Here is a 15,755-nt window from a genome sequence, read left to right on the forward strand (position 1 = left end):
AACAGAGGCGGAGTCAATCGTCTGCAGCTGCAGATGTTTGCGTAGCCGTCTGCTCTGCTTCTCACCATGTTCTCCACCTCGGCGCTCTGCCTCACGCCCCACTGGAACATGCCCATCAGCGTGACGGCGTAGGTCAGAGCCAGCCCGACAGAACCCGCGTCCAGTTCTTAGGAGGAAACAGAAAGATGGTTTTCAGGAGAAGTTGTGGCGCCCCCTGGTGGAGACCAGCAGTGTTTCTTACGGTTTCGGAGCAGCAGGACGCCAAAGGTGGTGATGGTGATGAAGATGGCGCAGATCCCATCGAGCCAGACAGCAAGCCAGCGGGACGTGGTGAGGAAGAGGAACCACGCTCCTGTGCAGAATCACAAAGTCTCAGTGAGGCTGTCTCACTCTGAACCCTTGAGGGGCGAGTCCACACCTGAGTGCAGGTCCTGATGGGCGTCGAACTCTCTTTGGAAACGCTCCTCAGCGCCGAAGGCCCGGATGGTCCAGAGGCCCTGGAGGGACGAGGACAGGTGGGAGAAGACTGGACTCCGAGCTGCAGGACAGAAAGAGGAGGTCAGGAGGGGGCAAATGCAGGCCGATCATCATCATAGGGGGGGTGGGGGGGCTTACTTGTGCCCTCCAGCCGTTTGACCTCTCTGGATGTTTTGAGGAAGTATCGCCGCAGGAAGATGAAGACCAACAGCAGGGGGAGCATGGGGATCAGGATCCACGGGATCACGGAAGCGGCCACGGCAACGACGCCCAGGATCTGCAGGAACACCTGCAGACAACAGAGCCTTTCAAAATAAAGCTCAACCTTCTGTTGAACAAATCCTAAAAGGAAGTTCCAGCGTAAAGTATTTTACATTTAAGGTAAACGAACACGGATCAGTGTTTTTCAACCAGTGTGCCGTGGGAAATGGTCATGTGTGCTGTGGGAAATTGCCCTCATTAACTGATCTAAAAAAATTTACCATCTCCAGGATATCAGCTCTTTGTTCATCCAAACAGGCCCTGATCAAACACTGAGTAGTTAGGAATATGAAAGATCATAAAAGACTTTTTTCGGTAACGCTTTCTTTTACAGTACAGTACTTACAGTGTACTTAAGTGGTATTTACATGGTACTTATAGTGTAACCACTGGGTACTTTCAGGGTACTTACATGGTACTTTTTATGGAATTTACTGGGTACTTACAGTGTGTTTACATGGTACTTTCTATGGTACTTTACTGGGTACTTACATGGTACTTTTTGTGTCTACTCTGTACTTACATTGTACTTACTGTGTATTTATATGGTACTATTTGGTTCATACCTATGTGGTACATACTGGGTATTTATAATATTCTTACTGGGTATTTACATGTTGTGCAAAGGTGTCTTTTATGGTACTTACCACATGTAAGAACAAGGTAAGTACAAATAAAGTACCTTGACCTTTAGGTCTGCACTCGTTGCACGTTTCATGGTATTTACCATGAATTTACCAAAGAAACTACCCCTTAAGTACAGTGAAACTGTAACTGTAAAATAAAGTCTGCCCTATTTCCACTCAACTACATGGTACTTTCATTACTAAATACCGGGTATGTTCACTTGAATAAGTACTTGGTACTTACCCCTTAAGTACAGTGAAACTGTAACTGTAAAAGAAAGTCAGCCCTATTTCCACTCAACTACATGGTACTTTCATTACTAAATACAGGGTATGTTCACTTGAATAGTACTTGGTACTTACCCCTTAAGTACAATGAAACTGTACTGTAAAAGAAAGTCAGACCTATTTCCACTCTATTACATGTTACTTTCATTACTAAATACCAGGTATGTTCACTTGAATAGTACTTGGTACTTACCCCTTAAGTACAATGAAACTGTACTGTAAAAGAAAGTCAGACCTATTTCCACTCTATTACATGGTACTTTCAGTAGTAAATGCCACTTATTACCTTCCCGTACAGTGTACATGAACACACTTGGTCTTCTGACCTCACCACATGAGACAATGCTAACCTGTTGGTAAGGGTAAAGTAACTACATTGTAAAAAAAATATACTGGCCTGATTACTTCTTGTAACATGAGGCAAGTTTAAAGAGAAACAAGACAGCTGTGAAAACAACAATCTTTAATATGATACATGTCTGCAGCATACAAAGTGTCATCACAATGAAATAGGTTTTAAGTACAAAACAGTACAAAGGAGAATTCTAAAAAACACATTATTGGCCTGAGGGTCGTGCTTTTTGTCCAGTTTGGTAAAGGTGCAGGACTTCTTCAGGGTTTGTAACTGCAAGAAAATTCACAATATGAGCTCAAGTGAACATAAAAAGCATAACGACTTTGATGAAATACAAAATAAATTTTACTTATTTAATCATTTCTGTAATGAGTTTGATAAATCTCTATGAATTTTTTTATCGCTTTGACGGTAATGCTTGAAATTAATCAAGTACTATCCTCATTTAAAAACATGATAATAAATTATTCAAAACTTAACTTTTTTTAAATATTGTTCTAAAAATGAACTTTTTTAAATATATATTATATAATGTCAGGAAAATATGTAAAACAACAAGGCTAAATAATTAGTTTTAATACTAAAAACCCCCCGAGTGTGTGTTTTTGTTAAGTATGCCAGGGGAAGTAAAGTTGCAAATTCCCAGCGCACTTGAATGCAGCACAACTACCCCCAAAGTGAACGTGCAGATTAATCCGGAGAGCCTCGAGGCGCGCGCAACAGTTTGAATTTCTCTTCATCTGGCAGGTAAGCCAGTGTTTTTTTTTTTTTTTAAATTTTGGATAAATTACATGTAAATATTTAAACTGATCAAACTTTATAAAGAAGCTAACCTCGTGATTTCAAGCCGCTATCTCTGTGTTTGAAACATGACGTAAGAGCATGTCTACCTTACTGCAATAATTTCAGTTATTTCATGTATACATTTTCAAAGTTTGTAATGAAAATCTACAAACATTTTTGTTACTTACCAGGAGAGAGGCACCTGTAAAACAAGCACGTAGCCTAAATGATAAAGTCTGTTGTTCTGTGCTCGTTTGACTGAGCGCACGTCTTTCTGGGAAAATCAAAGAAAGGCGTTTATTTAAAATAATGATGACGTACTTCCGTCTTTTTACCGCTTTAGATCAGCTATGGTGAAGAAGACATCCCAGACGAATCCGTGAAGCCACAGGAGAGTAAGCTAAAGTAAGCTAAATCCACCAAGTGGACATATTATTTACATTAATGAAGAGTTTAAATGCCGTTTCCCCATTTTCTTTTCTTTCGCCGTTTTTATTTTATTTTTATTTATTTATTTATTTTCAAATATGATAGAGACAACAATACCACCCAACAGTGAATGTAAATGTTTGAAAATTAAAACATATTTTTGTGAATAACTGTGTTGAATTTGAAATTGCCTATTTATTTATTTTTTCCTTTTCTTTTACACTGCCATGTTTTTCATGCTAATGCAAATTGTAGGTGCGAATAATATTTATAAAGAATAAATACACACAGCAATTGCCAATTAAAACATTGCTTTTGTCATTCTTTGTCTAAACAAATTTGATTTTTTATGGCAATATTGATTTTTTTTCTTTGATTTCTTTTTTGTTGTTCTTGTTTATGTAACTAAAATATAAAGTTGTGAATAATTTATTGTCATGTTCATAAATGAGGATAATTGATTAATTTCAAGCATTACAGTCAAAGCTATAAAGAATTCACAGAAATTTATCAAACTCATTACAGAAATGATTAAATAAGTACAATTTATTTTGTATTTCATCAAAGTCGTTATGCTTTTTATGTTCACTTGAGCTCATATTGTGAATTTTCTTGCAGTTACAAACCCTGAAGAAGTCCTGCACCGTTACCAAACTCTGCTGAAGAAATTTTGACGGACAAAAAGCACGACCCTCAGGCCAATAATGTGTTTTTTGGAATGCTCCTTTGTACTGTTTTGTACTTAAAACCTATTTCATGGTGATGAGACTTTGTATGCTGCAGACATGTATCATATTAAAGATTGTTGTTTTCACTGCTGTCTTGTTTCTCTTTAAACTTGCCTCATGTTACAAGAAGTAATCAGGCCAGAATATGTTTTTACAATGTAGTTACTTTACCCTTACCAACAGGTTAGCATTGTCTCATGTGGTGAGGACAGAAGACCAAGTGTGTATGTACACTGTACGGGATGGTAATACGTGTACATACCCAGCATTTACTACTGAAAGTACCATGTAATAGAGTGGAAATAGGTCTGACTTTCTTTTACAGTTACAGTTTCAGTGTACTTAAGGGGTAAGTACCAAGTACTATTCAAGTGAACATACCCAGTATTTAGTAATGAAAGTACCATGTAGTTGAGTGGAAATAGGGCTGACTTTCTTTTACAGTTACAGTTTCACTGTACTTAAGGGGTAGTTTCTTTGGTAAATTCATGGTAAATACCATGAAACGTGCAGCGAGTGCAGACCTAAAGGTCAAGGTACTTTATTTGTACTTACCTTGTTCTTACATGTGGTAAGTACCATAAAAGACACCTTTGCACAACATGTAAATACCCAGTAAGAATATTATAAATACCCAGTATGTATCACATAGGTATGAACCAAATAGTACCATATAAATACACAGTAAGTACCATGTAAGTACAGAGTAGACACAAAAAGTACCATGTAAGTACCCAGTAAAGTCCCATAGAAAGTACCATGTAAACACACTGTAAGTACCCAGTAAATTCCATAAAAAAGAACCATGTAAGTACCCTGAAAGTACCCAGTAGTTACACTATAAGTACCATGTAAATACCACTTAAGTACACTGTAAGTACTTTACTGTAAAAGAAAGCGTTACCCTTTTTTCTTTATGTTTATTTGATTCTATTAAAGACATTTTGATAAGAATGACGGTACAGCGATTTAGCTGCAGCTATAACTGTTCTCTAAAAAGTCCCGCCCCTTCAACTGTCTCCACCAATCATTCTTGGAGGCTTAATCACACGTCATCAGTCTGACCAATCAGAAGTGGTTAAATTCTTCACTTCCTTGTTCTGATTCTGCTCATAAAGTCTCTAAGTTCCAACAAAAATACCAGCTAAAGCTCGTCTTCAGTGGTGTAGGTTTCCACATAATCCGGTGTCAGACCGTGGAACAAGTGAACAAAATAATGAAACTCAGAGACGCGAGTCTTTCTGCGTTCGGCAGCTGTTTGGACCACATCTCCCATGATGCATTGGGTTAAAGTGACAGCTTCTCAGCGCACAATGAGCCTTTGTTTGTTAAACGTCTTGAAACCACAACGAACACACATCAAACAGTTTTTAAATCTTCTAACTTAACTTTTATTACATCTTTTAGAAAAAACAGCTGCAGCTTCCAGCTTTTTCTGACACAATTATCACAAAAATGAGGTGCTGTTGATCCATAAAGACTGAGTTTGTCCTTTTTTTTACATTTTTGGATGCTGGTGTGCCGCGGGATTTTTGACAAGGTTAAAGTGTGCCGCGGCTCAAAAAAGGTGAAAAACACAAACTGCCATAGATGACCCTCACTTTGCTGCTAAAATAACAGGAAGTGTCGTTTTAGAGTCAATAAAAGCACATTTACTGTTTTTGTACCTCAGAAAAAAAACTTCTGCTGCATTAAAATAACAACAGAATAAAGACAGGAAGTCCATGACAGAAACAAAAGCACATGGAGACAATCTCCCTATAAAACAAACAAAAAAAGGTCAAAATCTGCGTTTTTGAGTTTTTGTTGCTCATTACAAACTTGTCAGGTTGTGCGGCCATTTGTAAACCTTTTCTGTCAAATGCTTCACATTTAAAAAATAAAATAAAAATGAAATTAAAAAAAATATTAAAACATTAATATTATAATATATATATATATATATATATATATATATATATATATATATATATATATATATATATATATATATATATGTAGGTGACTTCTAACCTGAACGAAGTCCACAAACGTCAGCGGCAGAAGTGAGTCCACTTGACCGATGTCTTTGGAAAACCTGTTCAACACTCGTCCTGCAGAAACAAACAACCTCACATCTATATATATCAATTTCACAAAGAAGAACATAGATACATGTGTTTTCCCTCAGGTTTCAGGTTGTGCTCATTCCTCTCCTTTTCACTGTTCAGAAGTGTTTTGTTGATAAAGTTGGATTGAGAAGCGGCTCACCGATGGGGTTGATGTCAAAGAACCTGACGGGCGTCTTGAGGATGGAGTTGAACATGCGGTTGTGCAGAGCCTGAGCGCACCTCACCAGAACGTTGAACAGGAGGAGGTTCCTCATGAAGCCGAAGACGATGGTGGAAGCAGTGAGGCCTGGGGGGGGAAAATGACGAAAACAGCATGCTAACCGATGCTAACCAGCATGACTCCAGCGTGGGAGGAGCTTATGCAATACCTGCATAAACGCCCAGGTAGAGGTTCAGATCCAGCTCCTCTGTGGCGTTTGGTCCATTGGGGATGCTGTTGTTCTTCAGGTTCAGTTTCTCTTGCTCTGCAGCCCTGCTCAGTCCAAACAAACCAGGTCAGGAGCTACATTAGCTTTTTGCTAACATTCCTTTTATTATTATAGTGTTGTTGTTTACCAGTAGGCCAGCCACCAGTCCTGCATGATGTATGAAACCTAAAAAGACAAACAGGAAGAAATCCAGTTCATGCTTTTGCTTCTTTGATGTTACTGGACAATGGTCATAACTTTATCTAAAACCACAAACAACAGGAAAAACATCTGTGTGGGAGGTGCTACAAAAAGGGGAGGGGTTTAACATTCCCTGTACATTTTACACCAACAAAATGAAAAAGAGTCTGAATAACAGTACTTGTTGCCATGGTTACGCACACATTCCAGGTTTGGTTTTTGTTAAGGAAAAGTATTTTTATGCTTTAGAAGCGTGGCTAACGGGACAATTGTGTGCAGCCAATCAGAGCTTTCAACTACCGGTAGTTTAGGCAAGCTCCTCCCACTCCATCATTTTCCTTTATCTATTTGGTTTAAACTCTCAAGATGAGTTAGGAATTTTTCATAAGAAAGTATTTTATTAAAAGATTCTAATGAACTCCTGCCGCTCTGCAGAAACTATGTCCTATAAAACAACACAGGTTTTTTGATTTTAGGTAAAAACAGAATCGTCAAAACTAAAAGACCACTGAAAACATGTTTACAACAGATCAAAAGATGATTGCAGTGGGTCTCTAAGGGCTTGAAGTTTGTGTTTTGCACCTGAGCGAGGATGTTGAGCAGAATCACAAACAGCAGGACGGCCACGTTGGCTCCGGCCCGCAGGTACTTGAGGTACAGTTTGATTCCGATGGTTCCCTGGCCGCGACTCTCCTCTGGAACCATCTGGACCGTCTCGGCCTGGGAGCAGAAAAAAAGGGTAATTTTAACGGCTAACATCCACTAAAAAAGCTAAACAACCCAAGGAATATAGTTGTATATAAAGCAGAATCAATCCAATATTTAATGTCACGATATGAGGACAACTTGTGATTTGTGATATTAGTGATCAATATTGTGATGACAATATAACTTGCCATCCATGAACAAATAGAAAAACATTTAAAATCATCATTTCCATTTCACTGCAACAGTTTGATTTAAATAAGAGTCAACATAACTTATACTCCAAATGACCCTTGAACACTTAAGCTTAATTTTTTAATTTTTTTATAGTTAGATGATCCACTTTTTCACCAATTTTATAACTAAAAGTTAAAGAACTGGCTGGATTTATGTGACGGTCAGGTTTTTTTTAGTGAAACACTAATAACCTATAAAACCATCCTTTAGCGACTTTCAAATAAACAGAATTTGTGAGACCTGAAGCTTTTGAATAAACTAACTAAAAAACTAACCGCTTTCTGTACTTTTTTCAGAGCAGTTTATGAAAGCCTTTTGGTAAAAATATAATTTTTTTGAAACATGAAAGAGGTTTGACATGTCCTGTAGCTGCAATGATTTTTTCATGCAGGAGGCACAAAAATTTGCCTTAATAAGTGTTTGCAGAGTATGTCTATACATAATAATAATAATAAATAATTGGTACTTTATTGAAATGGGGAAATTCGTCTCCACATTTGACCCATCCCCTGGGGGACCGGTGAGCTGCAGCCTAACTGCGCTCGGGAGGCAGTAGCGCTTAGGCCTTGCCTAAGGACCCTCACTGGGTGATATTCATTGCTCGCCATTAATATGGTAATTGACTCAGTACCATTGTTTATTCCCCTCCGGGAATCGAACCCTGGATTCCTGCGTGGTAGCCCCTCACCTTACCAACCGAGCCACCCAACCGGCCATTTTCGAGCATTTCCTCTCATTGAGTTTGATCCTATCTGATGTTTATGTTATTATTTCAGTGGCGTTGAGTCCCTGATGAAGAGCAGATTGTTGGCAGCATTAGGAACCATGAAACCCCTCAAAAAGCACCAACCGGCAGCTGGCCTCCATCCTTGACCGACTGGACGGATGAGGTCTGGGAGAGCTCCGAAATCTGGGACAGACTCCTCTCTCTTATTGAGAAGTCCTTTGGCGGTAGCTGCTGCTCCTCTTCCTCCTCTTCCTTCTTCAGCAACGAGGCGAAGTCCACCCCCGACTGCAGCAGCTCCGTGTACGTTCCCTTCGCCACCATGTGACCCTGACGCAAACACAGATTTCCAGAAGATCTATTGGGAAACCAACCAATCATTTTCCACAAGTGGGTCAGAAGTTGTCTTCAGCTATAAATGGAGAAATGTTCCATACAAGCAATATAGAGCTTCCACTGATTTTTTTTTCCTGTTTAAAGCTGTTGCCGGGCAGATTAGGGAAGTTAAAAACACAATAAAGGGTCTAAAACAATTCAAACACTTGATGTTTCTGATGCTGTTAAGCTTCAAAGGTTACACAAAGCTTCAGGCATATTTCATAACAATGTTAGCTTAGCATGAAAATGAGAAAAGCGTGGAACCTCTTTGAGGATGAGGATCTGGTCGGCCTCCGTCAGGTACTGCAGCTGGTGGGTGACGAGGACGCGCGGCTTCTTCTTCAGCACGCCACAGATGCACCTGATGCACAAACACGCAGCGCCTTAAACAAACGGGCTGGAAAACAATCAAGGAGGGGGTTTCTAGGAAGGGAAGGGGGTGGCACGCTGACCACCAACCAGAACCGCAGGAACAATGCGGCACTGCCCCCCCACTGTTATCCCGCTTCAGGGCTTTCCGGTCCGAACTCAGCGGAGCAGAATGTTCCGATCCCCTTCCTGTCTAGAAGATTCCAGGAACCTGTAGTCCTGAATTTATCCCAAACAAAAAAAGTTGATCTGAGCTCAAGTGGATTTGTTTCTGAAAAACCTGTTTCAAATATAAGTTTTACGACGTTTGTAAAGATGCACAATTGTGTGAAATGTAAAAAGGTGTACAGTGAAACACGGTGGTGGGAACATAATCATGTGGGGCAAAAAGACGACAGAGTGTTGATGGAAAAAGGGCAGATCGTTTGTAGCTGTTTTTAGCAATAAAAAAGTGTTGTGAGAACACATTCAATGAGGAAGAGGAGAACTCCTGCTAGATATTTGGAGGATCGACACAGGGTTGGTCTTCATCCCAGATGTGGTAACTATTTTTAAATTTACTTTTTTTGGTATCGTTCCACGTTTGTTGCCACAAATACAAACGTTTGTTTGAGCCAAATTGCTACTTAGTTGTTTCCAATGAGGGGAGATCAAAAAAGGAGAGTTTTCTAACAAATGAAACACCGCATGGGTGTGTCAAGAATGAGGAGCTGGGTTTTGCCTTCAACTGGAAGAATTTCCTTAAACATGGGAATATGGGAACATAATCCTGTGGGGCTCCTTTAGCTTCTTGATTGTAGAAAACTTGAACCTGTTGGTCTTTAACTTGGTTTAGAAGCTCTAGAGTGGATCTCTGAACACAGACTTTAGTAAATAAAGTTTCTTTTTTTCAAAGCTTCCATGCTTCCATCTCTCCGCACACACGTTAAACATACTGGTTCAAACCTGATAAGAGGAGAGTTTGTTGAACTCACTTTTCAAACAAATGCCTCCCAACCTTGGCGTCCACGGCGCTTAACGGATCGTCCAGCAGGTAGACGTCTGCTTCCTGATACACGGCTCTGGAAGCAGAAGCTCCTCTGCATTAGCACAGACTCTCACACATCTGGTTTACTTTCATCTGCCTCCATCTGAGGTGAACTCAAACCTGGCCAGGTTGACGCGAGCTTTCTGTCCTCCGCTGAGCGTGGCTCCTCGGTCTCCGATCACCGTCTGGTCGCCGCCTTGAAGAAGCTCCAGGTCCTGAACAAAAACAACACACTCTACCTCAGGTTTCCCAAAGTACGGAGAAAATCTTCCACCGTCTGAGGGCGTCCTGCTGCACGGCTATGACATCAGAGCAAAGAAACCTACGTTGAAAATGGGCTTCAACTTGTTTTACTGCGCTGTGGTTGAGATTGAGATTGAGAAAATCAGCACTCCATCTGATTTTCAGATGGAGGAGGGACAGAGTCATCGCCTGAGGACTATGATGGCGAGGAGACCGACGACGAGGCAAACCTTCACTTTTTGGAGAGAACAGATAAAGTGACGGTATTTTTTATTTTCCTGTCTACATTAAGGATCAGCACGGTTGGAAAATAGCGGCAGCTTTGAGATTCTGCTCGCCACTGGTGCAGCTGTTCACCCTGTAATCCAGCTGGAGGAGTCAGTCCCACCTCCAGCTGTGAGCAGATTCCAGCCAAGGAGCCCAGCTAGAAAAATACTCTCCATATAAAACCTTTTTATTCTCTGCCTCTGACACTATGAAACGATATTTATGCCAACACAAAGCAAAGAAAAGTAGCAAATAATTTAATATTTTCATTTGCTACTTAGAAAGTTTGTTTGCAATGTGCTGGCATAAATGTATTACTTCATATGACAATAAGGAAAAATAGTAAAAAATAAAAAAAACGAATAAAAAAGCTGCAAAAAACTGAATTCCAGAAAAAATAGAGAGATTATCTTCACTTGTTTTATTAGTGATTTTATCTGGAAGGAAGCCGATTTGCTGCTCAACAAGATTTCTTCATTTCAAATCTAAGCAAACTGAAGGAACCTGCTGGAGTCAACAGACACTGAATGTACGTCAACAAATCCACGAGTTATGAAAAGGTTTGACTTTGTCCAATAAGCTGTGATTTCTCCTGGAGGCCCTCCCCTTCCTGAGGTCTGCTGTGAGAGTCACAGCTGTTTTGCATTTTAATTAAGTCCTTCTTTAAGGTGGAGTTTGTCTTCTGTGTCTTTGCATCTTTGCTCCTTCGAGTCTGTTTTGAGAAGCAAATCTGTTAGCTTTTGTATTCATTTTTGTTAAACATTCTTTTTGCTTTTGGTCAGCAAACATCAATTTAAAATGTATCAAAAAGAACAGAAAGAAAAACCCGCTTCAACATTTCTAACCAAGTCTCTTCCAGCTGAGAGTACGTGCGCTAGTATCGGGTAGCGGCAGTCCAGTGTGAACATCGTATGCTAAAAACGCATTCATAAAACCCACATTCCGCATTTTCTTGAACGGGCCACATGTTCAGTTTGTATAACAGCAACAATCTGTTGCAGCCAAAGCGTGCGCTTTTCTGATATAATTCGATTTTACCTTCAAGCAAAAAGTTATGTTCATGACGAGCCCTCTAGTGGTTACACTGTGAAGTGCACTGGGCTCCACTTAAGTTTTTAAACCAGACCAAACCTTAGTTTTTGGTTTGTTTGATCACAAAGATCCACCCATCTCCCACTGAAGTGAGTGGAGTCGTCAGCATATTATTTCACAACAATGAACAACTCCATCGTGATTTACAACTCGTTTATGGCTGTGTCATTTTATCAAAAATAAAAACCTACACATCCATTGTGGACGTTTCCAATAAATGGGTCAAGTAAACAAAGGTGTTGAGAGGAGAAGAAGGAAATGATAAAGTAAAAGATCTACAAAGAGGTCATTGATCTTCATGGTTGAGCAAGTATTTCCATAATATTAATAATTCATTTAAATTTGTGTCAAAAGGGGAGCAACAATTTAAAAAAGCGTAAATTTGGTTTCTACTTAACTTAAAAATTTAATCAAAGAAGTCAAATCAGACTTTTATGTTTTGTTAACATCTCAGCACTTATTTTGAAAAGCCTCACCCGTTTTAAGGCGCAGGCTTTTATCACCATGTCGTACTTCTGCTGGTCAAACTCTTTCCCGAAAAGGATGTTGCTGCGAATGGTTCCAGGAAAGACCCACGGCTGCTGGGCGGCGTACGTCATCTGACCTTTGACCTTCAGCACCCCTTTCTCAGCAGGAAGCTCCCCCAGGATAGCGCTCAGCAGGGACGACTGGAGATGCGGCAGGAGAGACGTGAGCGGAAACCAGTAGGGGGAGAAATCTGTAAACACTTGAAACTTGAAATGTTCAGAATCTGACCTTTCCGGCGCCGACAGGTCCGATTACGGCCAGCAGCTGGTTTGACTTCAGAGTGAAGGAGACGTTCTGAAGAGTCGGAGCGTCCAAATTCTGTAAGAAAAGACAAATTAAACTAGAAGGAGCTGCATTTCCAGAAGAAAATGCAGGGTTGAATGCTGTACTGCTGAATGAAAGCTAAATTTGCTGAAGAAATGTCTGAACTGTACTGGAAAAACCTTGAAAAGTTAAATGATCAAAAGTCCTAGTAGGAATAAGCTGAAAAAGGTTAACATTGTAATAGTAGAATGTCTAAAATAGGTCAAAATTTGTAGAAGGAGTTAAGCATTAAAGCTGAAATTGTTGAAAAAATGGCTGAACTGTTGAAAATTTGAAGATGTTGCTAAAATGGCTAAAAGTGATAGCATTGGAATCAGCATCATCAACCGACTCAAAAAAACACATTGTTTGAGAGTATCATATTGGTAAAAGCTACATGTCTAAGTTGATAGAAAATCCACTTTTTTCAAAATGGCGGCTTTTCTATTAATTCTATCTCCATAGCAACCATTTTATGTTTGGGTCGCCTGGGGATGACGAACCAATCGACGTCAGTTTCAGACAAATCAGAAAAAGTAAACCTTTGGACGTCCATAGCAACGAAGTTTGTTTGCTAACCACGCCCACATTCCTTATATGTCCAGATCCAGTGAATTTCAATATGTTCAGTTCCAGCCATGGATGAAGTTAAATGCAATATTTGCTTCAGATTTGGTCAAAAAATGGCCACCAAACAGTAGGTTGTGTTGACATCCCGTAATGATTTCTAAACCTATTTTATAGTCCAAAGCCTTGTGATCAATTTAACGTTTGAACGGTATCTCTTGCTAAAGGCATGTTGAAGTTACAATGGTTGAAAGAACCAAAGGTTTTCAAGGATTCTCAATGTATTTAAATGGAGCGAAAATCTTGGAAAATCCTGGAATATCTTGAAAAGTTCAAAGATTTGAAGGACCAAAAGTAATAGCTGAAAGGAATAAGCTGAAGGAGTTGAACATTGAAATAGTAGAATGATTGAAATAGGTGAAAGTTTGAAGAAGTTTAAAATTGCCTCACATTTTGGCAAAAAATGGCCGCCAAACTGTAGGTGGTGTTGCCATCCCATAATAATTTTGAGCCTTATATTGAAGTCCAAAACCTTGTGAACATTTCAATGTTTGAACGGTGTCTCTAGCCAAAAGAATGTTAAAGTTACAATTGTTTAAAGAAGCAAAGGTGTGGCCAATGGAGCAAAAAGATTGGAAAATCCGGGAATAACCGGGACTATCTGGAAAAGTTCAAGGATTTGAAGGACAAAATGTCATAGCTGGAATAAGATGAAAGAGCTGAACATTTTAATAGTTGAATGGTTAAAATAGGTGAAAAATTGTAGAAGAAGTTTAACTGTGAACTTCTGCACGAAAAATTCTCCATGTATTTCAATGGAGAAAAAATTATGGAAAATCCTGGAATATCTTAAAAAGTTCAAGGATTTGAAAAACCAAAAGTCATAGCAGTAATAAGCTGAAAGAGCTGAACAGTTTAATAGTTGAATGGTTAAAATAGGTTGAAAATTGTAGAAGGAGTTAAGTGCCGAAAAACGGCGGAAGATAGCGTAAGAGGAAAACAAAGGGTTGAATGCTATACAGCATTCAACCAATTATTCTAGATTCTTTAAAAGAAATGCAAAAATCATGATTTTCTAAAAAATGTGTGTCTTTAGGTATTTTTTTAGTTTAAAATTTAAAAGTTTTATTTGCAAACAAAGATTTTGGGTACTAAATAGTTTTATCCACGTTTGTTGGACGCATGAAGCGTGTGTTTTTTTTCTATCGTCCAAACAACATGTACTGTCACATCGCCCCACCCTCAGTTGCTAAGACAACAAACTTCTCCACCTTAATAAGGTAGTGTGAGAGGATTACGAGTGGAAAAAACTTTTATTGATTTTAATAAAAAATAGCTACTTTTAATTGTGGTGAAATGAGTTTCTTCTGTCTCTTTAGGCTTTTCCCATCAGGGGTCGCCACAGCGAACAAATTGCATGGTAAACTTGGCAATGTTTCACGCCGGATGCCCTTCCTGACGCAACCTTCTCAAAGCAACCGGGTTTGGGACCGGCACAGAAGTAGAGAAGGGAACAGAGAGCAGCCCGGACCCTGGTTTCACGGACGGAAGGCGCTGCAAACCAGCACGAGCTAAACCGGCTCCCTATTGTGATGAAATGAGTTTCTTTGGAACTAAAAACAACTATTTATTTCTTAGAAATTCTTTAAGATACAAAAAATAAAAAGTTTAAATATAACATTTCTTAATATGAAAGTCAGTTTATTTAGATATTGTTCATCCCCAGTAACTCAGGGTTTATTATAATTTATGAATCAATTGATCAATAAAATTAGCAAAAACTGTCTTCAGTGGTTGAAATAATGATGTATTTGATCATTTTATCAAGTTTATTGTCAGTTAATCTCTAATAAAATGGTTATTAGCATTGCACACAGTTTTACTTCTATCATATCTTCCTTCCTATTTGAAGGTTTTTGAATGTTTAGCCTGGCGACCTCTGACCTTATCCCAGTAGCAGGTGAGATTCTGGAGCTCCACTGAATTTTCCTTCTTGTCCTCTGGCGGCAGAGCCGACCCGCCTTTGGTGATCTCATCCAGCAGCAGGAACTCCTTCATGGAAAACAATGGAAATCGGTTCTGTAAAAAGATCTGAAGGAACCCGAGTTTAAGAACCCCCCAAACCCATCAGATGTTGTCTTCAAAAAGCAGAAAATGCGGACGTTTAAAGAGACGTTTTGACCTCAAATGACCTTTTGCTTAGTTAACTGGAACCCATAAACCTGAGAAAGTGCTTACAGGTGAAGACAAAGGTTCTGGATCCTTATCGCTGCATGTGCTTCAACCTGCACTAAAACTTTACGGCTTCTTCTTTCCAGGTTAGAAAAATAAAGTGGCTTTTAGGACTCAGCTGAGCTCTTCAGAACCACAGCTGCACTTGCTTTCATGAGTCATGCAGAAGGACCGGTTAACTATTTTCAGTTTTACTCTGGACTTTAAAACGGCGGTGGCGGGCTTGGTGGGTGAGGGGGGAACGCAGTTATGGATTGAATCAGGCTCACGTGTTTACGGAAAAGCTTCAGCCTGCAGGAAGCGCTGTGGAAACACTGATCTGAAACTGTTCAAGACGATGAAAAAAAACCCAAATACGACTGGCTGAGTTGCTAGAAAGTCACGAGTTTAAAATAAAAGTAAAAATCCAATCCTGGT

At 39.5% G+C, this 15,755-nt stretch overlaps 2 protein-coding genes across 2 annotated transcripts in view; one reads left to right on the plus strand and one right to left on the minus strand.

Moving 5' to 3' along the window:
• The window catches only part of LOC101159411 (multidrug resistance-associated protein 4-like), a 142,385-nt gene that overhangs the window by 98,468 nt on the left and 28,162 nt on the right, over positions 1 to 15,755 (plus strand). The window lies entirely within an intron of this gene.
• The window catches only part of LOC101165686 (multidrug resistance-associated protein 4-like), a 32,543-nt gene that overhangs the window by 7,634 nt on the left and 9,154 nt on the right, over positions 1 to 15,755 (minus strand). The window contains exons 9-24 of the mRNA XM_023963403.1: positions 15,051 to 15,158; positions 12,465 to 12,554; positions 12,185 to 12,376; positions 10,227 to 10,321; positions 10,054 to 10,140; positions 8,975 to 9,071; positions 8,459 to 8,662; positions 7,249 to 7,386; positions 6,614 to 6,651; positions 6,427 to 6,530; positions 6,198 to 6,344; positions 5,961 to 6,040; positions 616 to 766; positions 419 to 538; positions 242 to 352; positions 66 to 166 (exon numbers count right to left, since the gene is read on the minus strand). Of these exons, the coding sequence (XP_023819171.1) occupies positions 66 to 166; positions 242 to 352; positions 419 to 538; positions 616 to 766; positions 5,961 to 6,040; positions 6,198 to 6,344; positions 6,427 to 6,530; positions 6,614 to 6,651; positions 7,249 to 7,386; positions 8,459 to 8,662; positions 8,975 to 9,071; positions 10,054 to 10,140; positions 10,227 to 10,321; positions 12,185 to 12,376; positions 12,465 to 12,554; positions 15,051 to 15,158 (1,863 nt within the window). The remainder of the gene's footprint in view (positions 1 to 65; positions 167 to 241; positions 353 to 418; positions 539 to 615; positions 767 to 5,960; positions 6,041 to 6,197; positions 6,345 to 6,426; positions 6,531 to 6,613; positions 6,652 to 7,248; positions 7,387 to 8,458; positions 8,663 to 8,974; positions 9,072 to 10,053; positions 10,141 to 10,226; positions 10,322 to 12,184; positions 12,377 to 12,464; positions 12,555 to 15,050; positions 15,159 to 15,755) is intronic.

The sequence above is a fragment of the Oryzias latipes genome, chromosome 2, assembly GCF_002234675.1.
Source record: "Oryzias latipes chromosome 2, ASM223467v1".
NCBI classification, from domain to species: Eukaryota; Metazoa; Chordata; class Actinopteri; order Beloniformes; family Adrianichthyidae; genus Oryzias; species Oryzias latipes.